Below are 27,708 nucleotides of genomic sequence, written 5' to 3' on the forward strand. Positions count from 1 at the left end.
CTCTGGTAGATATTTACTGCCAACACTTCTCTAGTTCTGTAGATAATGCTGAGCAAAAGGGCACATAAAACAAGCCTTTGGTATCTCCACTTTGATGCTTTTGAATATTTGCATTTGCGAAACATTTGTGCCAATGGAACTTTTAGAATTTCTGATTGATAAAACTAGTCCAGGCCTAAATCTATCTAATCTAAAGGGCGTTTTTCTCCGAGCTGCTTTAGTGAGAATACAGAGGAGAAATATAGTGTGAGGTCTTTTATTTTAAATGCATCCTGAGGGTATTCCTACACTAAAGGCAATGGTTAAGACCCTGTTTTCTTCATATTCACCTGCATCCTTACTGCACCTCTTTGCCACAAAGGAGAAAAGACAGCTACTTTGGCCTGACCTCTGTTTAGCTTGCTTGTATAACCCCCAACCCATTTCCGTCTACATCCTATGAAATATTCAACTCCTGCCCGTCCCTTCTTACCTAATGCAGAGGCCCAGAAAACACTTTTGATATATGCGTTACTACAGGCAGCGATGTGTGCCCCTTTGATAAACATATTAAAGATATGTATTTCTCTGCCTGGTCTGCATGAATTTCAGAGATCTCTCCCAAGCATATAAATGCATTCATACGCTACTCTCTGTCTCTCTTAACCACTCCCATTATTAATAAATGCATGATCCCCTGCTGTGCCTCGGCTTGTGCGCACGGCGAGTGTCTCTTTCATATGCTCATGAGTGTGTGTTTTAGGCCACTGCCGGAGACCCCACCTGGCTCATTCATATTCATTCGCACATAATGACTAGCCACGCCTCCGGATAGTGCAGTCATGATGAGATCAAACATTAGACTCAAACAAGAGGCTATATAATGTATACTGGAACAGTTGTCGCTCACTGCTCACTTCCTCATCGTTCTCTCAATTCCTCTTGCTGTGGATCGGCAGTTTCCTGCATCTGGATCTCTATCAGGCTCATTTACTCTCACTCAGAGTCACAGCAGTGGACTGCAGCTGGTCCTGATCATATCTCATGATAAGAGAAGGGGGGTTCTTTGGCAGGTGACTTTGGCCGACTGAGTCTGTTTAACAGAACTCCATCCTGACTTTCACTCAGTAATGTCATTTACTAAAGGGCACTTTTAATGAGTTGATCAAGTGACCCAATTCTCATTTAATAGATGTTTAGGCCAAACTTCCAGCTGTTACCTCTGTGTCTGTCTGATTAGATGCCCGATGGTATCGCTGTCCGATTTACTCATGAATGGTTCAAACTCAGATTTTGCCTTAACAATCAAAGTTGTTTTGGGGGGAAATGTAGTAAAAATGACCACAACAAAGGAATTTTATTAAGCAGGGCTGCCCCCCTAAAATACAGAGAGCACTTTTCATGTTTACATGGAGCCTAACAGTCCAATTCAAACTGATTGAAAACAACTTTAAAACCGTTCCATATAAACACCTCAATCAGGATAAACTGGCTCAACCTAATTGAAATTTCGATTGGTCACAGAGGGGTGGTTTAAACCTTCTCATAAACCCATCAAAAGATAATTTGTACCATGTAAATGATGAAACTTATTATTTTCTGGCTGTGTTGTTTCTGCACAAGTCCTCCGCCTCGACATAAATGCAAGTAGAAATACGTTTCTCCCTCCACTTCCAAAAAAAAATGCAGCTTCCAAGCTGATGTAAGCGATCCAGAACTCCTGAATTGATCCAAACTCTGGACATTATTGGAAGTCTAGCAAATGTCATGTCATTCTGCGAAGGCCCTCCTCTACTGTGCCTCTGAAATTCCCAACTTCTGATCAGTGTTCTGGTGGTCCATCTGAAAATAATTCCAACATTAAATAGATATTAGGCCTTAAAGAGCGCGATGGGGGCTTGCCAGGTTTGATTGACATACCTGGGGCGCAGTCAGTTTTCTGGCATAGGTTAAGTGTCATATAATGCAAAGAAACGGTAATTATATGAATAACTGCAGCAAGTAACCTTTTGCCTTTTGGTTGAGAAATTATTTAAACCGAATATCCATTAAGTTTCTATCGATCAACTAATCATTTCAGTTCTAAAGTAGAAGAGAATAACTGTACATGTGATTAAAACTGATTAAAAATGTAATCTTCTCTTTTCTGTCTCACTGTTTCAGGTTTCCATCTGAGCGGCACTGTGACAGACCCCGCCACACCATCGTCCCCGGAGCTCGTGTGCAGCGTCAGTGTCAGTTTCGACCGCTGCAAGATCACAGCGGTAACATGCACTTGCGGAAACAAAGACATCTTCTATTGCGCCCATGTAGTGGCGCTGTCGCTTTACAGAGTACGGAAACCCGAGCAGGTCAAACTGCACCTGCCCATCTCGGAAACGCTGTTCCAGATGAGCAGAGACCAGCTGCAGAAGTTTGTCCAGTACCTTATATCAGTCCATCACACGGAGGTCCTGCCCACCGCGCAGAAACTGGCCGACGAGATTCTGTCACAGAACTCGGAGATCAACCAGGTCCACGGTGAGGAAATGTGTGTGTCAGTGTGTGTGTAGAAGGTTGCAGGTATGTCTAAGATTACGCAATCATGAGAATTGTGTCTTCCTGCCTCTACATGCAAACATATTGACTGTGTGATGAAGGTAAAGTGTGGCAGGATCAATATTTCTCATTAATAAGATCCAGACTGTGAAGGAGAGACTCTGTGCCTCTAATCAACACTATAGACCCGTTGTTTACCTCTGAGAGCGAGAGAGAACAATACAGTGACAGAGATGAAGAGGTTAGCAGAGAGATAGAAAAAGGTGCATATCTCTTGTTATCGATACTGTACTTGCTGCTTGCCTACAAAAGATGAAACCATAAGGGCAAACAACACAGAAAGAGAAACCAGTGGAAACAGACGAAGGTCCTGGATGTGTTTTCGTCAGAATTTCTGTTTTCTGAAGAGGTGATAAAAGCCAAAAAGAGGTGATGAAGAGATGTCCAAAATAAAGGCATACAGGAAACGGACTCGGAGGCAGGAAACATGTGAGGGAACTGAGACAGAGGGCTGAAACGATGTGAGAGAGACAGAAACAACAGCAGAGACGGAGACGTCTGAGAATGAGGAGATCTGCCGCCCTTCCATCGATAACTCTGGAAATGTAAGCTAAACCGTGTTGGCTGAATGAAGCATCTTCTGTTACTCAGTTTGAGGGTTAGCTTAGCTGCATGTTTGTATCAGAAATATTAAGGACAAGGTCACAGAAACTACAAAGTTACTTTTCAAATACAATATATTAAGGCATATTTTTTGTCAAAGTTAAAGTTCAGTTGAATGTTTGAAAGGTGCTATACCTGAATGTAACTCTCTGATAATGAGTCAAGGATCATTTGTTAAATTTTTCTTTGGCTCTCAAAAATACAATTGAATAACTGAGGACAGAATAAATGGGAGAGGGTAGCACTCATGAAATTATGCGACATTAATGTTATTTCTATTAAATTGCAGTGACAGCCTATTAGTTTAATGTCATGATCAAATGACGGAGAGGCTTTGCTGATGGGTTGTCTGTATGTTGTGCGTGTTAAAACGCCCAATTTATAAATGTAACCTTGCACATTGCTGCCCCCAATACTGGTAATGCACTTGCCGGAGGTTATTGTATTTGTAAGCTTCAGAGGGCACAAATAAATGTTCACACAGGTGTAGAAAGGTGAGTTACATTGTCCGAGATTGTTTCCTGGCTATTTAAGGAGTCATGGTTGGTCTTTATCTTATAATTAGATTTTAAATTGTGTTTTTTAGGAGTAACGTGACGGCAATGAAAAGCCGAGCTCAGTCATGCTCTGTCTACGTATAGTTTTGCAAAATTAATTTGATTTAAATCCATGGGTTGCTGTAGAATACACAACATTTGATTATATAGTTATACAAGTCTAATTTTTCTACAACAATAATGATACTTCAAATCAGGATAAGAGATAATAAGGAAAATTACAGTGGCTCAATGAACCTATAACAATGAGTGTATGTGTGTGTTTGTAGGGGCCCCGGACCCCACCGCAGGAGCCAGTGTGGATGATGAGAACTGCTGGCACCTGGACGAGGAGCAGGTTCAGGAGCAAGTCAAGCTCTTCCTGTCCCAGGGAGGATACCACGGCTCGGGCAAGCAGCTCAACCTGCTCTTCAGCAAGGTCAGGACCCGCGAACATTCATTCATCCACCACGTACCATACATAACAACAGGCTTATAGTACATGCCAGTCCTGTCACCTTGGTCACAAGCACACACTGCCCGAGTACGTTGTCTCTGACTTTAATAAATATTTTCTCCGTCTTTCTCTAGGGCGCTTGCATTATATTTTCTTCCTCAAAAAACAGGAATAAAAAAAATTACATGTTCTGCATAATGCAAATACTTTAAAGGGCATGCTGCCTATTAGCCGGTGCTAATTGAAGGAAGGAGAGAAAGTGTGAGATAAAGGTGTGGAAAAAAGAGGGAAAGCTTCCACTATATACTGCTCTGTAGCCATGAGTAAACAATTACACGAGAGACGTGTGCTTCTCCCTGCTTCCTGTTATTCCAGTGGCAGAGCTCTTGCCCGCATTAATGCGTTGTGTGCAATGTAAAGACTGCAAGCCAAGGCCATAATCAGCCAGCCTGCCCGGCTTTCAGAAGATCTCTCAGCTTCATGCTCTTTGTTGACTGTTATATTCTTCTCTGCTAATACATACATACACAAACACACACTGTCAGTCACATACACGCTTGCATAGACGAATACACGCACACACACACACACACACACACACACACACACACACACACACACACACACACACACACACACACACACACACACACACACACACACACACACACACACACACACACACACACACACACTACACTGAGAGTCATGTACACACCTGTAGTTACACAGAGCTGCCCTTAAATCATTAAAACACACTTACTGTATTTGCATTAGTCTAGTGTCTGGTTTTTCCTTTTTGTGTATAATTGTTGTCTGCTCTCTTGCTGGTGAGAGAAAAGAATGTACTTAATTTGTGTACATATGTTCATAAATGTTATAATGAGTCAGTGTAGGAAGCTTAAGACTCACTTTTTTTTTTATTGCTTTTCACATAAAAATACCCACATTTTTAAAAGTTTAGAACCAGTGTTTACCCGAATTTTATATCCCCACACACCCCAGAGTGGTTATGTTTCCTGCTACAAGGAGATGCTGACCACCATAGTTTACAACAAACGAGTCCCTGTTGCGATTAGCTCAGCTCCAAAAATCTTCCACTGAGAGAAAGTGAAGGAGAAAGAAGAAAACTCGGCTGCTGGTTATGCACCAGCAAGACAAAAAAACCTAAATGGTTTGAATGATATTGCATAGGTTTTTCATGCAAAATCAGTTTTTGACATACTTTTGTATTCTTGATTTTTTTTTTTTTTTTTTTTTTTTTTTTGTAGATTTGATTTTTACTCTTCCTTTTTTTTCTTTTTAATCTATACTTAATGTTGACAAATATCCATATTTTTATTCCAAACATATTGAATGAATGCTGAAAATATTTAACCTCAAGCTACAGGTATGTTGTAAGTGAATAGATTTTCTTTGTTACTGCTAGTTTTAAAGAATATTTGAACCCCTAAGTGAAACCGCAGAAGTATTTCAAGGGTGTAAAACTAGTTGCAATGGTTATCAATTTTTCAAGCAAAGATTTAAAAGAAAAAAAGAAAAAAGCAAGAGCAAGTGTAGTAAGTATTTAAAACAACATTTAAGAAAAAACATGGACAGAACGAGAGGAATTTTGTACTTGTACTTTCTCAGTGTTAATACTTCAATTCAGGCGAACCTTGATTTGATCGGGGAAGTTAAATATTATGGACCATTATTTTTCGGGGGGGGGGGGACACAGAAACTGTAAGACGGATAAAACCCTGCTGGACACGGGCCTGTCCTTTTACACCGTGTTGTCAAATTTGTGAGAACATGCCATCTGAGGTGTGTATGGAAAAGCATTCAACTCAGTTCAACAGAAGCAGTACTTGACTCCGTAGCTCCGGTACAAAATTCACACAGTCAAATCAACGTGCAGCGCACATTGGCTAAATAACAGTATCAGAGAATTAAAGAAGAAATGCAGACGAACATAATGGCAATGGGGAAAAAAGGACTAATGGCCACCTATCAGTTAAACAAGTCAGGGCCGACTATTTCTCCAACATGATCTCAACTAACCATCTTAAGCCCAGATTTATTTTCAAAACCATCCAGTCCCTTATTAACCCATCTTTAACACATTCAGATCAACAGCTCACGAACGCTAAACAGTAAAATGTGCGGTATGCGGTAATCCTTTCAGTAGTTTCTACTTAGCTGTGAGAGTTGTTTGGTGTTTGTGCATTCATGCAGTAGTATAAACTCCATGTGTGTGCTGGTCCCGTCTCCTCCTCTAGGTGAGGGAGATGCTGAAGATGCGTGACTCCAACGGAGCGAGGATGTTAACACTGATCACAGAGCAGTTCATGGCCGACCCTCGGCTGGCACTGTGGAGACAGCAGGGCACCACCATGACCGACAAGTACAGACAGCTCTGGGACGAACTGGGTGAGGAGGAAGCACACACACACACTCGCACTTGCGCGCACACACGCGCGCACGCACGCACACACGCACACACGCACGCACACACACACACACACACACACACACACACACACACACACACACACACACACACACACACACACACACACACACACACACGCATGTTGTCCTATAAATGTGTACCCAGACACAGATACACACATGCTGTCCTATCAATGTGTACACACACACACACACACACACACACACACACACACACACACACACACACACACACACACACACACACACACACACACACACACACACACACACACACACACACACACTTATTCTCCTCCAGTATGAAGAGGCACAGACAGATTAAGCAAGTTGGATGATCCAACTCAGACATTGACACAAAGGCACTCTCGCTTATTTCCCCCCCCCCCCGTTTGTTTATTTGTCTTTTGTGTCCAAGAAAGCCCACACAGACACACACTCTCAAGACGCACACACTCGTCACTGACAGCGCGCTCTCTCTCCCTCTCGCTGAGACTGTAGGTTTGGCAGCTCAGCGGGAGTGTCTTTGTGAATTACAGCCGTTTAATGCAGCACATCGCGCCTCATCAGAACCCCAAATATTATAACCTCGGCGATGTTTTCAAACACTTCACGTTATATATTTAGTTGATGTGACAGAGTGCTGCTCACCATGCACTCGTTTGGTTTGATACAGTGTGTAGCTATTTTGACAGACGTACCTACGGCGAAACACTTCCTCACAAACCACAAAACCAACAGGCCTGTCACCAGGACAGCAGTCATGTTGTCTCCCTGTCTTTGTTGTTTGCCTCTAATGTCTTGGCTGCCGCTGTTGTTGTTGATGATGATGTTCGTTTTCTCCCTTTGGTCTTGTTCTGCACTTTGTGAGGACAGCACAGTGATCTCATCTGTTTCAATCCCACGTATTTTTGGAAGTGTGTGTACGCTCTCTTTGAAGTCCACACTTCAAACCCTTCTTCCCAAGTCCTTATCACTCCCCCTGATGTGTGGTGAATGCTGCCTCTCGGCGCCGCTCTCGCTCTCTTCTCTCTTGCTCCCTTTCCCTCTTTTGTCTTTCTCCTCTTTGAGTTGCAGCTACTCCTCTCCTCTAGACACAAAGCCATGCCTCATTCACTCGTCCTCACCCATGTCTCCTCGTCCACATCATCTCCGCTCCCGTTTCATTCTCTTTTCCCCTTTTTTCTGCCCTCCCTCTCTTCTTCACCTTTTGGTATTTTTTTTTTCCTCTTTCATATTCCGTCTCCGTCCTTGTCTTCGTCCTTTCTCCCAAACTCGCATGCATCTGCAGCGCACACACACACACACACACACACACACACACACACACACACACACACACACACACACACACACACACACACACACACACACACACACACACACACACACACACACACACACACACACACACACACAGTAGAGTGTACATATATCCAGCAGTCTTGAGAGTGAAATCCCTGAATGTGCGTGTATCCCCAGAGACTTAGCCACTTTTCATATTCTGTTTGTTCCAATTTACTCCAAAATGATGTGTGTGCAGTCACCGTTGCCTCGGGACTAGTTAAGTTCTCTGTTTTCACAGAGTTTTGTATTCCAGTGCAAGATGGCGGCAGCACAGAAAATGAACAAGAAACAATGTTATGATGTTGCACATCTTGGAAAACTGCCTCAAGCTTTCAGTCTTACATGATAACTGTGTTTAGGATGTTTTCAATCTCAAAAGACACACTTTCCTGCATTGTAGGACTCATTGCTGACATCATTATCACAAATTTGGCGGTAGAGCTGGTCACTGAAGTCTGTTTATGTGTGTGTGTGTGTGTGCGTGCGCGTGTCCAGGTGCACTGTGGATGTGCATCGTACTGAACCCTCACTGTAAACCAGAGCAGAAATCGTCATGGCTGCGCCAGCTGCGCAGATGGAACAGCGTGGACGTCTGCCCCTGGGAGGATGGTAACCATGGCAACGAGCTGCCCAACCTCACCCACTCACTGCCTCAGGGTGCCCATGGCAACCAAGGTCAGAGATTGACAAATTTTGTATGTCTGTCAATAAAATATTTACTGCGTAGTAACTTATCTCACAGTTGTAAAGGTGAAGGTGCTGCATGTAGCGGCTGTAAGTTTCAGTAGTGAAGCCTCCGTCTGCTGTGCAGGCAAGATTAGTGAACGCCTAACCAATCATTTTGCACCCATTCATAATCATACAATCAAAATGATCCACAAATTGAAATTAAAAAAAAAAAAATTCCAACGATGCAGCCCATTTACTCTCAAAGCTCTGTTGTCCGATAAAACACCCCAACAGATTTTGTGTGGTATAGAGGCCAGATCAGGCTGCCAATCTTCTAGGTGGTGGTTATGTCTGTTTACAGTAATTATGCTAATGCATAAACATTTGGATATTAATCGATTTTTAAATGCTCTAACTTTTTAAGACAAAACAAAAGCAACTAAATGACCTCCCATGTGGGCTCTACCTGCCTTTCTCTCGCCACATGAAGAGGATCCTTTCACTCCTCCTCCTCACTTCTCCTCCTTCTCCTCCTCCTCCTCCTCACTTCTCCTCCTCCTTCTCCTCCTCACTTCTCCTCCTCCTTCCTCTGCAGAGATGCGCCCCCACAGGACTGTGTTCACACGGGCCATCGAGGCCTGTGACCTGCACTGGCAGGACCGACACCTCCAGCACATTATCGCCAGTGACCTCTATGCCAACTACTGTTACCATGACAACCAGGAGGGCTCCCTCTTTGACTCGCGCGGTTGGCCCTTATGGCATGGTGAGTCTGTGCGCATGTAGGTGGAAGTGAGTGCATGTGTTAGATTGGTTCCTACACGCTGTGTGTTGGACGGAGCAGCTGATGGAAGCATGTCGGGGTTAAAACACCGTCTTTTCCTCAGAACATGTACCAACAGCCTGCGCCCGGGTAGATGCCCTGCGCTCCCACGGTTACCCCAGAGAAGCCCTCCGACTGGCCATTGCTGTGGTGAACACGTTACGAAGGCAACAGCAGAGGCAACTGGAGCACTTTCGCCGGCACAAGAAAGGTGAATCTAGTTTTTTTTTTTTTTTTTTAATTTGCAGAATGTAAATCGGCAAAACATTCTCTCAAATTCACAAATTGCATACACAAACAGCCCCAGCCTGCATCGGACTCTGATATAATCCCCTGCAATGTCAACGGGAAACAAGAGGGAAAGAGAGAAAGAAAGAAAAGGGACATTTTCCGAAAGTCTGTTCCGTCTTGAAACTTTGAATACATTTAATGTTGATCATTTGATGTTTTTATAGTTTATGGACACGCATGAACAGCTTCCAGTTCCGGCTTTGTGTCTCACCTATCTGCCCCAGAATGAAGTATGAACCTCTGAAATTTGAGAATATGATTTCTTTATCGTATGCACAGAGAAGATTATCTTTTCTTGCAATCTTTCAATTAGGTTTAAATTGTGTTGCTGTTGAGTAACATTTGTTTTAAAATAGTATTATTATTATTTTTACTCTTTTTAATAAAAATATTATATTATCATGTCTATGCCTGTTGTATAAAATATATAAATAAAGCTGACTTGACTTTAGGTCTGATGGCCGGAAAATAATTGTCAGTATTAAAGCAGTTTAAGCTCCTGACTTTGTCCGATGTATTGGAGAAAGTTAACCCACATTAGAAAATAATGTCAGTGACTTGAAGAAATGTTCATACCATCATTAAGATACGATCTGTTTTGATTCATTTTGGTATATTATATATATATATATATATTTTTTTTTTATTTTTTAAATGTATTTTAGTGCTGTTCTCATTGGTTTTCATACCCTTGTGAGATCATGGTGGGAGAAGGAAGGTGAGGGGTGACTTTAGTGACTGGAAGAGCAAAGAAGAGTTTGTTTGAGTATGTGTGTTTATATTAGTATGCTATTTGTTCAGAGTCTGATGATTTGCATAAGATGCAGAATGTTCTTGATATATTCGATATACCCTTGAGAAATAAAGAAAATGATATCGCAAGAAAAACCTCAAGCTTGAGCTTTTAGAAGCTGGAGTAAATAATGACCAATAGAAAGGAGAAACGAATGTTGTGTGAATAACTGTGTCCTTATCTGCTTTCTCTTGTCTCAGAGTTGCTCCATAAAGGCCATACAGCCATCACCAACATGGAGGGCTGGGTGGGACACCCCCTGGATCCCATCGGTACCCTGTTCAACACCCTGACCGAGTCGGGACGAACAGGCGAGGAGGGCTCCAACATCTGCTTAGACCTCTCGGGTAGACAAACTGAGACTTTAATATAGCCACGAAACAAGCCAACACAAGTCCAAAAAGATCAGATTGTGTCATACTGTGTACTATTGGATTTGAATGTGATATATATAATACATATGGTGATGTTGTATATGTTTCTAGGGATTGACTTTTAACATGGTATTGAAAAACACATAATTTATACTTACATCTGTGCCTTGTTAACTACTGTAGAGATATTTTTTTTCGTCTGTGTGGTCCCATAATAGGAATACAGATGAAAAAGGAATAGCTAAAAAGCACAGTTTAAGTGTAGCTTCACCTTCAGTCTCTTATCTTATCATGCCTCCTCATGGTTTTTAAATTCTCCTCTCCTACGCTCTGTGATTGCTCTGTCCCTCATTGCCTCCTCTGCTTACAGAAATAGCCTTCTCCTCAGAGGCAGAGCAGTGAACAGAGGAGAGCTCCTGAGGCGCTGATCTTTATTTTTGGGTGGTCATTGGATTCCGACCTGTATTGTGTGACTGACGCAGTGGTTTCTCATAGTAGACAGTCTCATCTAATGTCCAAAACCTCAGAGATTTGCGCAGACCACCTCTTCTCATCCACCTCTCTGTCTCCTCTTCTCCTTCATTTCCACAGACTGTTCCAGTGTTGTGAGCCGAGCGGAACTCCAACGAATGCCCGTGCAGCGGTTGCTGGGGGACGGCGAATCGTACATGGCGCTGGCGGTGGAGACGGCTCTGATTGGCTTAGGCCAACAGCGGGTGATGCCCGATGGGCTGTATGCTCAAGAAAAAGTGTGTCGCAATGAAGAGCAGCTGTTGGCCAAGCTGCAGGAAGTGGAACTGGACGACTCCTTGGTCAAAATCTTCCGTAAACAGGCCGTCTTTCTGCTGGAAGGTGAGGGAGCTAACACATTTCAATCTTTTTTTTCCTTCTTTTTTCTTGACATTTTGGGGCTCAGATTGCGGAGCCGGTTGTTCATTAGATGCAGGATCGGTGGTTCAATCCCTGGCTACTTCCTGTCCGCATGTTGAAGTGTCCTTGGGCGAGACAAACAAGTAGCACCTCCACCACCATGAGTGTCAGAGCGAGAATGTTTTTTTTTTTTTTTTTTTAAAGATCTTGGAAGTTGAAACAAGTTACATAAGTGTCACCTGTTTACCACTTATTTCACTACATTTCCCAGCAGTCTCCACACATACAGATGCACACACACACACACACACACACACACACACACACACACACACACACACACACACACACACACACACACACACACACACACACACACACACACACACACACACACACACACACACACACACACACACACACACACACACACACACACACACACACACACACACACACACACACACATATATATATACATAGACACATCTCCTCCCTGTCTCTTCTCTACCTCCCACACACCGACAGCCTACACATTCCTGCTAAAACAGGAAAAACACATTTGACTCTGTCTCACTATTTATCATCCTTTCATTTTGTGGTGCAAATAGAGGCCGAGCTGCTCTGAGCCAGACCAAAATGAGCTCTTTACACAGTAACACCAGGGGTATTGTGTCAGCACACATATGCGTGCACACACAACGGTGTACATTTACAGGACTGGAGTTGGAGCAGAATGGGGTTTGGTTATGGGAAAAGAGAGAAAGGGTGGTGGCGGTGGCACGTCCTGGAGGGGCCCAGCCCAGTCCAACTCTACTCCAGTCCCCACCCAAACCCCAGCCCTGCCTCATCCCAAGGCGCGACCACCCACCTCTGGCTCCGTTACTAATAGAGCACCAGGCTCTGAGGCCTTTGCGGGCCCCTGGAGGCTGCAGCGGCGCCACTGTGTGATGTGGTTTGTGGCTCAGAAGTCTGTTGGGGTTTAAAATAACCCACCAGAGATGAGGGGAAGTGCAGGAAGAGGGGGAGGGAGGGAAGAGAGCGCGAGGCCAAGTCTGCACACACACGACCATATGGTTTTTGACGTCACAGTCTGTTTTAATGCCGCGTGGCTTTGCCTCTTCCTGGTAGGAAGGGATAGACCAGTCACTCCTCAGTATGCGATAGGAATATCACGACTCGGTATACAACAATACAAAAATTTACATTTTATTCTGTAAATACCTTAAAATTCTGTGACTTGACGAGACAGGTAATTCTTTTAGCAGTGATATCTTCCATCTCTCACTGAAAACAGACCCACTTATTGTGTGTGTTTTTCTGTTTTTTTGTTTTGAACAGCCGGTCCGTACTCTGGCCTTGGAGAGATTGTCCACAGAGAGAGTGTACCCATGCACACCTTCGCCCGCTATCTCTTCACCTCTCTCCTACCTCATGACGCTGAACTGGCGTACAAAATTGCACTGAGAGCCATGCGGTAAGTGTCTTAATGGTTTGTGTGTGTGTGTGTGTGCTGCTGTAATCCTGTCAAAAATAATAAAAAAAGTTATTGAATTTAATTTGATTTGTTCTAACTGAAACCTTTAAAAAAAACATTTAATACGAGAAGGCGAGTGGATCACATTCAGATTTGTCCTGATTCTAACAGTAAAAAAAAGTTTGATGTTGTGATGCCTCCAACTAAAATAGTGCACGCTCCCCTCATCGTGGCTGAATAATGATTATTATTAGCAGATTGTTAGCAGATCTACTGTGGAGCATTGTCTGTGGTTTAATGTGTTCTGTGTGTAGCCGTTCTGTTTTTGGGTCTCTACGTTGTCCATGTGATCTCTCTATATTAAGCTCCTGTGTGTATTCATCTGTGGACAATGTGTACATGTGTATGTGTGTTAATCAGTCTGCGCTGCTGTGTTTTGATGTTGTGACTAGTGGGAGCTGGATCAGTGAATATTAATTACATTAATGAGAGTGTAATTAGTGTGGCTGTAATGAGGACGAATCACACACACACACACACACACACACACACACACACACACACACACACACACACACACACACACACACACACACACACATATACACACAAACGTACACATGCCGAGCCAACAGGGAGAGGCCAGTGTGTAAAGGATGCTTGTTGTGTTTTTACAAAGCTGCGCTTCTCCGAGTCCATCACTGTAAAACTGGCAAATGATGAGAATGAATGAAAACAAGTTTTTTATTTATATACATTTTTTTCCTGATCCATAGTGTGTCACAGTCGGACAAACAAGGAACAAAATGGCCACAAACTCGTCATTCACACCTTCCGGCGGTTTAACCATTTAGGAGGCGTCGGAAAGGGAAATAACACCCTTACAAAAACAAAACGAGATCATTTGGATTTCTCTGTGTGGTTTCAAGGTTGCACATCCAGCCGCTGTGTGTCCCCTCCTCGCCTCTGAACCCAAACCTGTTTTCCCTGACTCAGCCACTCCCTTCCCTCCCTTGCTACTTCCCTTCACCTTCTTGTTTCCTCCCCTCACCTCCTCCATCCTCACTCCTTTGGTGTGAAACCGGCGATTTAGAATAATATGGCCACTTATGGGTGCTCCTGGGAGCCAGGGGTGTCTACTCAGCACATAATGAATGTGTGTAATGTAGCGTAGTGTAATGTGATAGCATATACCTCCCCGCTCCCACGGGACAGCAGACAGTTAAATATAGAGGGGGAGGTAAAGTAACCAGGGCTATTTTAATGGACCTATTATAACACTATCATTGATACAAGGAGAGAAAGAAAGTCTATCTCTCTCTCTTTTACACACACGCACACACACACACACACACACACACTTTTTTTTCTTTCCACTCGCTTTCTCAATTTGTCTTCTGTCACAGTTGGTCTCAAAACAGCTTTTTTGCAAATGAGAGGAAGTCAGACTGCCTCCATACACAAATGCATATCCACAAGAGTATTTTCAAGTGTATGTGTTTTTATGCGCCTTGGAAGAGGTTAATTAAAGTGTGTGTGAGAGCAGCATATGTCGTGTGATGGCTTGGTGTGAGTGGCCAACACAAAAACAGAAGAGGAGCTGCCTACTGGTTCACGCGCTGCCCAGAATTTGACTGTAGAAGAAGAAGCTTGCGGACTCTCCAGAGACTGTGCTTATCTCAACTCTTTCGAAGCCAAAGAGACAAATCCCAGCCGCCTGTTATTATATGAGATTTCCATATGAGATACGAATCTTCCAATGCTAATGACTCTGGATCTTCACTGTAATCCTCAACCTTTGATCGTCTGCATAATCCATAATACAGCACAGTATCATGACTGCAGTCTGAGGATAAGCAAAGACAGTGTTGTACCAATGACACTCGCAGGTAGCTGACATCTTTTTTTCTTGTCTGACACATTCTCATACACCCAGATAATTTATTGATTGATTTAACAGATTTTTGAATGTTTTAATCATTTCACCATTTGGCCCCAGAAATGTTTACATGGAAAAAGACATTTCAAATCAAGATGCTGGAAATCCATAGTTGATTATTCATTGAAAATCAATTCATTAATTTATTTTGAGTGTAAAATAATTCAATTCAACTTTATTTATATAGCGCCAAATCACAACATGTGTTAAGTGCCATGAAATAACCTATCAAAGTCCTTACAGCAAGACTTTACAATATTATAGAGAAACCCAACAATTCAACAATTCCCACATAAGCTAGGAGGGAAAAACCTCCTCTTTAAGGGAGGAAAAATCTCCAACAGAGGGGAAGGAAAAACTCCCTCTTAACAGGAAGAAACCTCCGACAGAACCAGGCTCAGGGGTGGGCGGCCATCTGCCTCGACCGGTTGGGGTGAGAAGACAGCATAGAGAGAAAAGGATAGCATAGCGATATAAGAGAAGAACTGTTGGTGGAGATGACAAGCGCAGGGCAGAGACATGCATCTCCATGGCGGGACATCTGCAAAAGAAAGAAGAGAAACTTGTCATGTGGTGGTGTTTACCAGGACCCAAATGCAGGCTCACAGATTTGGGTATTGGTTCCAAAATACAGTCTTTATTCCAATCAACACAAAAACAAACAAACAAACCAAAAGGCGGCACCTTTCGTGTCCACTTGCTTCCAGTCGGGAGGGCAACTCAACCGACAGATCCGGGGAGACACGGCTGGCAGGGCAGCCGGCAGACCAGCGGACAGGACCGCTGGAAGAAACGGAGTCAATAATCCTCCGAGTCGGGAGGGCAACTCCGCAGGAGGAACAGAAGCCGGAGGAACAGGAACAGGAACAGGACGGACGGAGGATGGATGGGTGACTAACAAATGAACCGACCGCCAGAGGAGTGCAGGGGCAGGGTACATATAGTCCGGGGAGGTGATCAGGGAGATGCAGCACACCTGCAGGTGGTGTTCAGGGGTGAGTGGCTGCATCTGCTGGGACTGGTGAGGGGCGTGGCCACGGGAGGTGAGGAGAGGAGGACACAGAACAAGCAGACAGGCGACTGAGGGGACACAGGAGGAGAGGGGATCGAGGGCAAAACAGAGGAAAACCGGACTCCTGACAGTACTCCCCCCCCCCTCAAAGGGAGCCTCTCGGCGACCAAAACTGGACCAGACCGGACCGGGTGGGAGGAGGGGGGACCGGAGGAGGGACGGAGGACCACAACAACACAAGACACGAGAAGGGAAATCTAGGTGGACAGGCACGGGGCAGGATGGCCTGGGGTGACCGCTCCGGAGGATGGCCACGGGGCAGGACAGGTTCAGGGGATCTCTCCGGAGGACGCCCACGGGGCAGGACGGGCTCGGGGGACCGCCCTGGAGGACGCCCACGGGGCAGGACGGGTTCGGGGGACCTCTCCGGAGGATGCCCACGGGGCAGGGAAGGTTCGGGGGACCTCTCCGGCGGACGCTCACGGGGCAAGACAGGATCGGGGGACTGCCCTGGAGGACGGCGCAGGAGGCGGGGCGACGACTGCGCCGGCGGCAGGAGCTGGAGGCGGGGCATCGAATGCACTGGAGGCAGGAGCTGGAGGCGGGGCATCGACCCACACAGAGGCAGCAGAAGCTGGAAGCGGGGCATCGATCCACCCGGAGGCAGCAGGAGCTGGAGGCGGGGCATCGACCCACCCAGAGGCAGCAGGAGCTGGAGGAGGGGCGTCAACCGCCCCGGAGGATGGAGCAGGAGGACGACCGCGCCAGGAGGAGGGGCGTCAACCGCCCCGGAGGACAGAGCAGGAGGCGGGGCGACGACCGCGCCGGAGGACGGAGCAGGAGGCGGGGCGTCGACCGCGCCGGAGGAGGGAGCAGGAGGCGGGGCGTCGACCGCGCCGGAGGCCGGAGCCGGAGGCAGGGCGACGACCACGCTGGAGGCAGGAGCCAGAGGCGGGGCATCGACCCACCCAGAGGCAGCAGGAGCTGGACGAGGGGCGTCGACTGCGCCAGAGGACAGAGCCGGAGGATGGAGCAGGAGGCGGGGCGACGACCACGCTGTAGGCAGGAGCTGGAGGCGGGGCGACAACCACGCTGGAGGCGGGGCGACGACCGCTCTGGAGGACGGAGCAGGAGGCGGGGCATCGACCGCGCCGGAGGACGGAGCAGGAGGCGGGGCATCGACCCACCTGGAGGCAGCAGGAGCTGGACGAGGGGTGTCGACCACCCCAGAGGACAGAGCCAGAGGCGGGGCGTCAATCGCGCCGGAGGACGGAGCCGGAGGCGGGACGTCGACTGCGCCGGAGGCCGGAGCTGGAGGCGGGGCGACTCCAAGGTTCCTCACAGTTTTGCTGGAGGCCAAGACAACGTCATCTGGAGTAACTAAGTGATTACAGAAAGAGTTTCTGAGGTGTTTAGGACCAGGTACAATAACTTCCGTTTTGTCTGAATTTAGAAGCAGGAAGTTTTTGGTCATCCAGGCCTTTATGTCTTTCAGACATTCTTCAAGTTTTACTAACTGATTAGTTTCATCTGGTTTTATAGAAAGATATAGTTGAATGTCATCTGCATAACAATGGAAGTTGATGCAGTGCTTCCTGATGACATCTCTTAATGGAAGCATGTACGAAGTAAAAAGTATTGGGCCTAACACTGAGCCTTGTGGAACTCCATAACTAACTCTTGTTTGTCTGGAAGATTCATTGTTGACATGGACAAACTGGAATCTATCTGATAAGTAGGATTTGAACCAGTCTAATGCAGTTCCTTTAATCCTCGTAACGTCTTCTAATCTCTGTAATAAGATCGTATGATCAATCGTATCAAAAGCAGCACTGAGGTCCAGAAGAACAAGTACAGAGACGAGTCCATTATCTGAGGCTAATAAAAGGTCGTAAGTAACTTTCACCAGAGCCGTTTCTGTGCTATGATGAACTCTAAAGCCTGACTGAAAATCTTCAAACATATCATTCCTTTGTAAATGATCAAAAAGTTGATTTGCAACAGCTTTTTCAAGGATGTTAGAAATAAACGTCAGGTTGGAAATTGGTCTGTAGTTTCCGAAAACAGCTGGATCAAGAGTCGGCTTTTTAAGTAAAGGTTTAATTACAGCCACTTTAAAAGCCTGCAGTACATAGCCGGTTACAATAGATATGTTGATCTGATCTAGTATGAATTAAAGGGAAGACTTCCTTAAAAAGTTTAGTTGGGATGGGATCTAACAGTAATAACAATCATACAATAAAAAATAACCATGCAATATGGTACCAAAATGGCAGTGACACTGAAGTGCAAAACACAAACGCAAAAAGAAAAAAAACACACAACCATAACAAGCAGCCCTGAAGTGCAAATTGCGGCCCAAAAAGAAATACTCCATCAGCTCGTCTGTCTTCTTTAGCTCCATTTCCAGAGGATTTGAGGCAGCAGCACAGAGATGGGAAAGTGTCTCATATCATACTGAAAGTAGACATACTTAAGTCTATGCCAATCATACTGGCAGAAAACGACTTATACCTACTGGATGAGTGGTATGCTGGCATTTGGCGTATGGGGATGGGCATCTAAAGAGGTATACCTCCACAGTCCTGCATTCACAGTTTTACTTGTACAAAGTACAAAGGTCTTAGCAACTCATCATGGCCCTTGTGAATGATATGTAAAGGTACTTGTTTTGTAGAAAACAATGCTTCACCCAAAGCAAATGTAATTTGAATCGTCCTATTGGTCCTTGAGAACTGAAATTTGGGGTTACCTCTGTGGTCATGTTTGACGTGATCCCTCCTGTCAGCCATCCTGAAGATTTCACCCTGAAGGAGCTTGTGTATAGAGGAGAGGTCCTCCACCGGATGTGTTGTTTAGCTGATAGATGTGCGCTTGATAAATTATAACAGTGAAGGGTGTTTATAGTCAGAGGGGGAAAGGAGCACGAGGTAAAGAGGTCAGTAGTCATGGTGATACAGACCAGAAACCTGGAGGGCCTCAGGATTTGGGTAAAACCTGGCTGGACTGCTTTTTATCATGATTTCCTTCCGACATCTTCTCTTGTTATACATGTTGTTCTTTCTATATGTGCATGTGAATGCATCAGGATGAAGTTATTATTCAGACTGTTCCATCATTAATTCTCCCAGTCGACTAAAACTACCACCCGTCAGTTGTTTCTAAATATTCGATTACCCATCTGCATCTCCTCACCACATGAGGTCTATCTTCTGCGGCTCCTTGCTGCCTCGCTCCACCACGTCGCCTTTGCATATATTGCCGTGTCCCTTCCAGATGTTTCAGGATGCTACAGTGCCACAGGAACCATGTGACACCGGAGGTGCTCCCCCCTCCTCACTGACTCAACACGGGGATGGATTGCCTCTTACAGCTCTCTCTGTTCGTGTTTTATATATCGTTGATAATGCACATTTGTATCCAGCCATAACAGTGCTGTAAAGAAATTAGTTTAATTTGGTGTTTTAAGCACAGTTGATATTGGGTTGAGAGTTTGTATCGGGTTATTGCACATTGAAGATGATGGTGTTTATAGCCGACATGCACTGTTCTGCAGTAGTTGCAAGGTGCTCGGTGAGAACGCACCAGTGGCTGGGAATAAACTGTACTTGCGCTTGGGTTGAATGCTTTAGAGAAGCCAGTGAGGATTTTTTTGTATCTTTTTTTTTTTGGTTTCTCATGGGACAATAGCCCAATGCTGATTTTCTTCCCAACATTTTGAGGAGGTTATTTTTCAGCAGGCCCGGCCTCTCGAGCTCCAATCCAATGGAGGCCTCTGGCTCTCTGGTGAAAACCAAACAAAGACAGGAATGTTGATGAGGCCTCCATCTTTACCCAGGGCCCGTTTTTTTTTTTTTTTTTTTTTTTTTTTTTGCTTTGCTACACCCCAGGAATCTTCCAGAAGGCCCCAATGTGGTAAAGGCTTTTAGCAGCTCTTTAGATGTGTGTGGAATGAACCCTGCTGTTGCTAGGGCGTCCAAACATCTCTATTTTACACCAGGTGTCAGTGTTCACACTCTGTATACACCTCGACTGGGTTTTTGTCACCTCCCCTCTCCGAGAGACGAGCCCTGCATGTGCCCTCTTGGGAAAAACCGAGCGAAGACGAGGCTGTTTTTGTGCATGCCTGCACTCAGGTGACAACGGTATCACATGCACTTTGCTCTGAAATTGAAACTGGCATTTAGCATTACATTGCTTTTACAGGGCTGCTTTGATGTGTTTTCAAAAGGGCAGGTGTGTGTGTGTGTGTGTGTGTGTGTGTGTGTGTGTGTGTGTGTGTGTGTGTGTGTGTGTGTGTGTGTGTGTGTGTGTGTGTGTGTGTGTGTGTGTGTGTGTGTGTGTGCGCACACGCTGTGGGTCTTTTCATTGATGTGTGTTGGTATTTGTTTGATGTGTGTCCAGCCTTACAGGGCTGGAAGGTGAATTCCTTAATTTCCCCATGGACTCAATTAGCTTTGTGATTGGCTGAGAGAAGGCCAGGTTGTGCTGTCTTTTGAAGGAAAGAAGACCTTTGAAACTGAGGTGGGAGCAGAGGGAAGGGAAGTGAAGCAGAATAGGAGATGAGCCGGCCATAGTGGTAATCGGGTTGTGTGCATGGTGCTTGTGAAGACTTGGCCCTGTTAGCGTTATTATAATGAGAGACCCAAACTAGTGAAGCTCCTCCATCCACAAGCAGGTGTTGCATAGCTCTGACTTCATTATGACCAATTAGAGTGAAGAAAATACTAATTATACCTTGGTTTCTGGGTGATTAAATAGTAGGTTGAAAGTAAATTGCAGGGATAGACTAACTGTAATCCCCCTGTGATAACTAAAGTCATTTTCATTTTGAAGTCACTTTCAGACCATCATAATGAAGAGTTTCTGTCTGAACAGTAGTTCTGTCTGTCTGCTTGTTACAGTATGAAGAAAGAGGTGATTTTACTGTGGCGTTAATGATTTGTGTTCGTCTTTTGGTCTCTTTTTGACTGTCATCTGTCATTACTCTGTCACATATTACTTGTTTTCATCCGCTGGTTAATGTTAATTTAAAATAGATCATTGTTGAAGTAATCTAATAATAGTTATTTCTATATTGTGTATTTAATGAAGTCAATCGTTTTCTGAAGAATAGCTTGGATTCATTTTTTTTCCTCCGTGTGTTTCTCCATCAGGTTGCCGGTGTTGGAGTCAACGGCCTCGTCCGGTGACCTGTCACGACCTCACCATATCGTGTCCGTCGTGCCCAACCGCTACCCGCGCTGGTTCACCCTGAGCCACATAGAGTCTCAGCAGTGTGAGCTGGCCTCCACCATGCTCACGGCTGCCAAAGGTGCAGACATTTGCAAACACGCACCAAGAACAGGCACAATGTCACATCATTTCATATATAGGTACGGCAGCAATCACTGTCCTGTTCTAAACTCTTCCTGTGCTTGTATTCTTCGTAGGTGACAGTCGCAGGCTGGAGACGGTCCTGGAGTCCATCCAGAAAAACATTCACTCCTCGTCTCACATCTTCAAACTGGCACAGGATGCGTTCAAGATCGCCACTCTCATGGACAGCCTACCTGACATAACGCTTCTCAAAGTCTCTCTGGAGCTAGGACTGCAGGTACGCAGACGCATACTTGTTCTTTGTCGAAACGGGTTCTGCTGTGTATTTATTTGTTGGTTTTTTCCCAAGCTTGTCTTACCAGGTTGTAAATCTGTATGCGTGTGTACATCGAGCATTTTTAATCTGAAGGTTCAGTATCAACAGCAATCACCATTTTAGTCTTGAGACAAATGAACCAGAACCAAACACATTTACATAAACTCTTTCTGTTAACAGTGCAGGTACATTCAATCTGTGTGATGGGAATTTTCTACTCGAGTCCCTTTTAATCTTCTCGTAGCAAGATATTAGTTCCTTTTCCTACTGGGAAAATCGTACAGCTCGGGAGGATGAAATCTAGTGAACACATCATAATGTTTCAGTCATGCTGAAATCTGCTGGGTCCGTGGAAGGATTTTACCCTGGTGTTCATGAAACTGAATATTTTAAAAGGTTGTTGCGGCATTATTGTCTTGGAATATGGGACCATCATGAGGGAACAGTATGTGCACCATAGGGTGTCGTCGTTCCTGTAAAATGGCTCCATATTCCACGGCCATTATACGGCCGTGCAGAGCAATCACCTGACCTTGTGACTCCCATGAGACATCTTCCATATCATTACGCTCTGTGGATCCTTTTGCTTTGCAGAATACCTAAACATGTCTGGATGGTTGAAGGATTAGATGTGACTTAAAGGGCCACATTACTGTTTCCTCGCTAAGGGCCTATGTATTTAGGTCGGAGTATGAGTTTCTTAGAGTTTATGTTTTCTGAATGGAAACTGTTACAGATGTGTTCCTGATTTGTCTTTGCTTTTTTGCATTTTTCACTCAATAAATGTATTTTTGGAGGTATTCACTGAAGTTTTGCTTACAATTTGAAACAGAAAAAAAGATTTGAATACGTTTAATGGAAAATCAACCACGGAAAATGACGTAATACAATCTTCACCCTTCTGAATATTCAAGTCTACTGTCTAATAAGTTAAAGCAAATATTTGAAATACTCCTTAGCGGGAACAGAAGAGGTATTTCACTTTCCGTGTGCAGTTTAATTGTTGTTCGTGTTTGTTCTGCGACTCACCTGTCATTTCCCTCGCTCCGTTAATTTCCATCTTCCTCAGGTGATGAGAATAACTCTGTCCACGTTAAACTGGAGGAGGAGAGAGATGGTGCGCTGGTTAGTCACATGTGCCACTGAAGTTGGTGAGTCACCCCGGCTGCATGATTGGGTTTGTTTCAAAGAGGTGCGAGATGTGAATGTCTGTTCTCCAACTTTCCGTTCATTCTGTCCTGTCTTGTGTCTGCCAGGTGTGTACGCACTGGACAGCATTATGCAGAGCTGGTTCACCCTCTTCACCCCCACAGAGGCCACCAGTATTGTGGCCACCACCGTCATGTCCAACAGCACTATCGTCCGCCTCCACCTGGACTGCCACCAGCAGGAGAACCTGGCTTCATCCGCTCGCACCCTCGCCCTGCAGTGTGCCATGAAGGACCCCCAGAACTGCGCCCTCTCTGCTCTTACACTCTGTGAAAAGGACCACATTGCCTTCGAGACAGCCTACCAGATTGTACTGGACGCGGCGGCGACAGGAATGAGCTACACACAGCTGTTCACTATCGCCCGCTACATGGAACACCGTGGTTACCCAATGAGAGCGTATAAGCTGGCGACGTTAGCGATGGCTCATCTGAACCTCAGTTACAACCAGGACACGCACCCGGCCATCAATGACGTACTGTGGGCCTGCGCGCTCAGCCACTCGCTGGGCAAGAACGAACTGGCTGCTGTCATCCCCCTAGTGGTCAAGAGTGTGAAGTGCGCCACCGTGCTGTCTGACATTTTGCGGCGGTGCACGTTGACCACGCCGGGCATGGTGTCGGCGCTGCACAGCCGCAGGAACTCTGGGAAGCTGATGTCGCTGGACAAGGCGCCGCTCAGGCAGCTGCTGGACGCAACCATCGGGGCCTATATCAACACCACGCACTCGCGGCTCACACACATCAGCCCGCGCCACTACAGTGAGTTCATCGAGTTCCTGGGGAAAGCCCGGGAGACTTTCATGATGGCTCACGACGGACACATTCAGTTCACCCAGTTCATAGACAACCTGAAACAAATCTACAAGGGCAAAAAGAAACTAATGATGCTGGTAAGGGAGAGGTTCGGCTGAGGGGGAGGCCGGTGGTCGCCAAAAAGCTCCCCGCCCAACTCTAGTACTTTTCTATTAACTTGATTCTGCCTTTTGAACTTCTTTTGGACTTATAAAATAGACAAGTAAAAAGAGGGATGTGACTTGTAGAATGAAGCAAAAAGAGAAAGGAAAAGATGAGAAAAAAATCAACAGAGCCACATGCGGTATTATTGTTCTTGCTGTTGTTATTGTTATAAACATTATTACTATTATTATTATTATTAATAATATTATTACTACTATGTGTACAGAAGTGTTTTTATTTTTCAGAAGAGAGGAAATTTGTCACATTGTGAATGTTGTGTGTATTTCTCTACATGTGTGCGAGAGGAAAATGAAAAGTGAAATGGCTTTTTAAAAGTTTTTGGTTCCTTTTAGTTTTATGATTTTAAAGCATCTTTTTTTTTTTTCCCCTTTTTCAGTGTATATTGAGTTACATGTTGTCAAGTGGCTGAAGCCCCTCTACAATAGCGCTCATGTAAAAAGAAAAAAAAGAAAAAAAAAAGAAGAAAGAAGCAGAAACAAAACAACAACAACAACAACAACGTCTCAGCATCCTCAAAGAGAATCTAAGGCTTTAAAACCACACAGAGCACCTCCCCTTTGTCCAGGCCCTTACTGGTTGGGCGCTGGGCAGCACTGCAAAGCTTAGCTCGGCTCGGCTCGGCGCAACTTGGGTTAGCACTGACAGAAAGCCGCCATCAGCATTTCTCCAGACATAGCAGCAGCAGCAGCAGCAGCAGCACTTGAGCAGCCATTAGTTTTCTCTGGGTTCCAGACATTAGCTCCGTTACACACAACAAAGCTCTTAGCGAACTCGTGTTGTTGATATGGTTGTAATCTTACCCACCTCCATAATGAGTACCCGTTCTCCACAGAGGACAGTATGCAGGCGCTACACCGATGACACATTAGACAAAGATATTGAGTATTATTGTTACTTTACTGCAATGTGGTTTTTAACGGCCCAGATTTGACTTAGTAATGGATACAGCTGAGTTTTCTAGCTGAAGCAGAAACCCAGAGGCAGACGACTACCTCATGACGCACTATTGAACCTGCTCCCAGTTTTTGGCTGTCACGATATCTATCATCCGTGATAGCCAACAGTGTTAATTAAATAGGGGTTTCAAAGTTATGAGGAAACTTATGAGTCCGATTCCTGCGCTCGGCTCTGCTGTACGTCATTCCCCCCCCCCCCAATCAGTTCTTCTACACACACCCCCACAAATGAATTGGCTCTTGGGCACTCAGACGATGTGTCAGTATGTCTGTCCCCCTCTCATCTCTCTCCAGCCCACCGTTGTATGGTATTGTCAGACTAGGCCAGTGTCACTTCCCTCTGTGCATGTGAATCATAGGAATTAGACTTTCTACTGTTAATAGTTCATTGTGTGGAACCTTCAGTAATTGTCAACCAGAACGTTCTCAGGGATTTCTCTACACAGGAAAAAAAAAAAAAAAAAAAAAAAAAAAAAAAAAAAAAAAAGGCGGAACAAATGAACTACATGACTACAAGAAAAAGGCAAAAACATGACACAACATGAGCGAGCATTTATTGTACTCTGTATATATGCCATAGTATATGTCTGAATATGGAGGATCTGAAAGTATATGTTAACTAATTTATACAGAGTATTCTATGTAATGTGAAATACTTGAAGCCGCTGTAGTTTGCTCTCTCTCTCTCTCTCTCTTGCTCTCCATCTCTTTCTCTCTTTTGTCTTCTCTTTTTGTGTTATGTTCTCTCTCTCTCTCTCTCTCTCTCTCTCTCTCTCGCTCTCTTTTGTTGGAAACAGAACATATCAGAAGGACTAGGCTGACCTTGTCGACGGCTTTTTGGACTCACAAGGCCGCATGTGTTCATACTTGAGACGCTGGATCCTGTCAGAAATGCAGGTTGAGTTAAATCGGCGGTGGCAGAGCGAAACATTGTTGTTCATTCCTGCTGACGAAAGCATGGAAAGGGGAGGGAGGTAGACTACATCAGGCCATTGGTCGATAAATGTTTGAAAACACAATACAGGACTTACTTATGCATGTAAGCTGTTGTACTAGCCTAGTTTTCCATGGGGTTCTATTGGAAAAAAAAAACTATAATGTGCTTTATACAGGAACTAATTGGAGATGAATCTGGTGAAAAATATGTATCATGTATTATGTGTCCAGCCTTACATGCATTTAAGGACATGTCTTGGCTGAAGTCTGCCTCATATTGCAGTTGCCAGATGAAACTCAGCAAGACTCATGTTGATAATTATGCACAGGTTCAATTCCTCAATATAATAGTTCAAGATTTAAAAAGAAACAAGTCTCCTCAGTTCTCCTTTCATTCACTGCAGAATTTCCAGTGTCTCATTGCAATGTTCAGCTGTCCTATCATTACTTGCCTTTTTACCTTCTTGTTTATTTCAGATTTTCTTTTTTAATTTTGGTTTTCCGTGCATCTTTTTCTATCTCGTGTCGATTAAAGATAAAAGCAGCCTTTCTTCTTGCCTTGTCTTAACGCTTTAAAGTAACCAAACAGAAGATCTATTCTAACAACCAAACGCGTTCTAAGAGGTAAGAGACAACCAACCTTGGTCCCAGCTTTAGTGTCCTTAATTAGTAAGTGAATGGCTGTGTAACTCATGCTTTAACAAAGCAATTCCTCACGTGTGTTTGGTGAAAAAAATACGTTGTCCAGTGTCTCTTGTTCTCTTCAGAAACAATTTCCTCTGAGTCTTTCTAGCTGTTTTTATTTTATTTTTTTGTTTGTGTAGGAATCTTCTGCTCTCCCTTTTTATTTATTACAATGACCCATGTATACATGCTTATGAAATTAAGATTTGATACACCGATATCAATTTATTTATGTAACTAAATCACTGTTTTATAATCTTGTTAATGAGTCAATAATTGATTTTTTTGTTTTTGTTTTTTTGTTTTAATAAAAGTTAGTTTTTTGAAATGTATATTTATTTCCCTTCAAAGCTGATTTCTTTGTACATTGCCAAAGGAAAAAAAACCAGGATGTTTTTTTTTTTTTTTTTTTTTTACAGAGACACTTTTGTCTCAGAAAGTCTGTCATGGATCATTATGGGACGTGGTCTCTGAGCTCGGTGGCGTGTGTCGGTTGGGCTATCAGTGAGAGGCGATCAGTCAGGATGGTTCAGATCTCCATCAAACAGCGGTGTCAGAAAAAGGCAGAGAGGGATCACTCTCGCTGGCAGCAGCTTTCGCGCTGTCATCTCGGGCGAGCTGACGAGGAATATGAAATGTATCAATTGATATTCCCTTGGTCTTTGTAGCTTCTGTCAGGCAGCCAGGCTCAGCCAACCACAGTAACCTGTTTACATGCATCCAACACTGACAGTGGTGCCACAGGATGACTAAATCAGTGTATGTAGTTTGTCAAGTGTGTGTGTCTGTGTAGACATGTTTTTGTGTGCGCGCCTTCTTGTTTGCATGTCTCTGTGTGTCTGCGTGTGTGTCTGCGTGTGCGTGCGCGTGTGTGTGTGTGTGTGTGTGTGTGTGAGAGAGAAGGCCTTTAGGGAGTGAATGGGAACAGGTGGTAGCTCCAGACTACAGGAGCTCCTGACAGCAGTAAGGTCCCCAGACTCCCAGCCCCTCATTAAACATTGACACAAAAACACTGCAACTGTCTGTGTGTGAACAGTAATGAAGCGCAGACAGCTACACCGGTATACACACTGCAACTTAGCACAG

General features: G+C 44.6%; 1 protein-coding gene across 1 annotated transcript in view; it reads left to right on the forward strand.

Annotated features, from left to right (window-relative positions):
- Window positions 1-26,954, forward strand: part of LOC138621449 (zinc finger SWIM domain-containing protein 6-like) — a 50,612-nt gene extending 23,658 nt beyond the window's left edge. Inside the window, exons 2-14 of the mRNA XM_069699524.1 lie at window positions 2,143-2,499; window positions 4,007-4,155; window positions 6,435-6,585; window positions 8,470-8,649; window positions 9,239-9,409; window positions 9,531-9,677; window positions 10,751-10,897; window positions 11,516-11,776; window positions 13,136-13,271; window positions 21,379-21,536; window positions 21,655-21,818; window positions 22,927-23,008; window positions 23,114-26,954. Of these exons, the coding sequence (XP_069555625.1) occupies window positions 2,143-2,499; window positions 4,007-4,155; window positions 6,435-6,585; window positions 8,470-8,649; window positions 9,239-9,409; window positions 9,531-9,677; window positions 10,751-10,897; window positions 11,516-11,776; window positions 13,136-13,271; window positions 21,379-21,536; window positions 21,655-21,818; window positions 22,927-23,008; window positions 23,114-23,979 (2,969 nt within the window). The 3' untranslated portion in view covers window positions 23,980-26,954. The remainder of the gene's footprint in view (window positions 1-2,142; window positions 2,500-4,006; window positions 4,156-6,434; window positions 6,586-8,469; window positions 8,650-9,238; window positions 9,410-9,530; window positions 9,678-10,750; window positions 10,898-11,515; window positions 11,777-13,135; window positions 13,272-21,378; window positions 21,537-21,654; window positions 21,819-22,926; window positions 23,009-23,113) is intronic.
- The last annotated feature ends 754 nt before the right edge of the window (window positions 26,955-27,708 follow it).

Source organism: Brachyistius frenatus, unplaced genomic scaffold (genome assembly GCF_029030835.1).
Source record: "Brachyistius frenatus isolate BFR_SWC_R1_liver_20210118 unplaced genomic scaffold, ASM2903083v1 Contig_30, whole genome shotgun sequence".
NCBI classification, from domain to species: domain Eukaryota; kingdom Metazoa; phylum Chordata; class Actinopteri; family Embiotocidae; genus Brachyistius; species Brachyistius frenatus.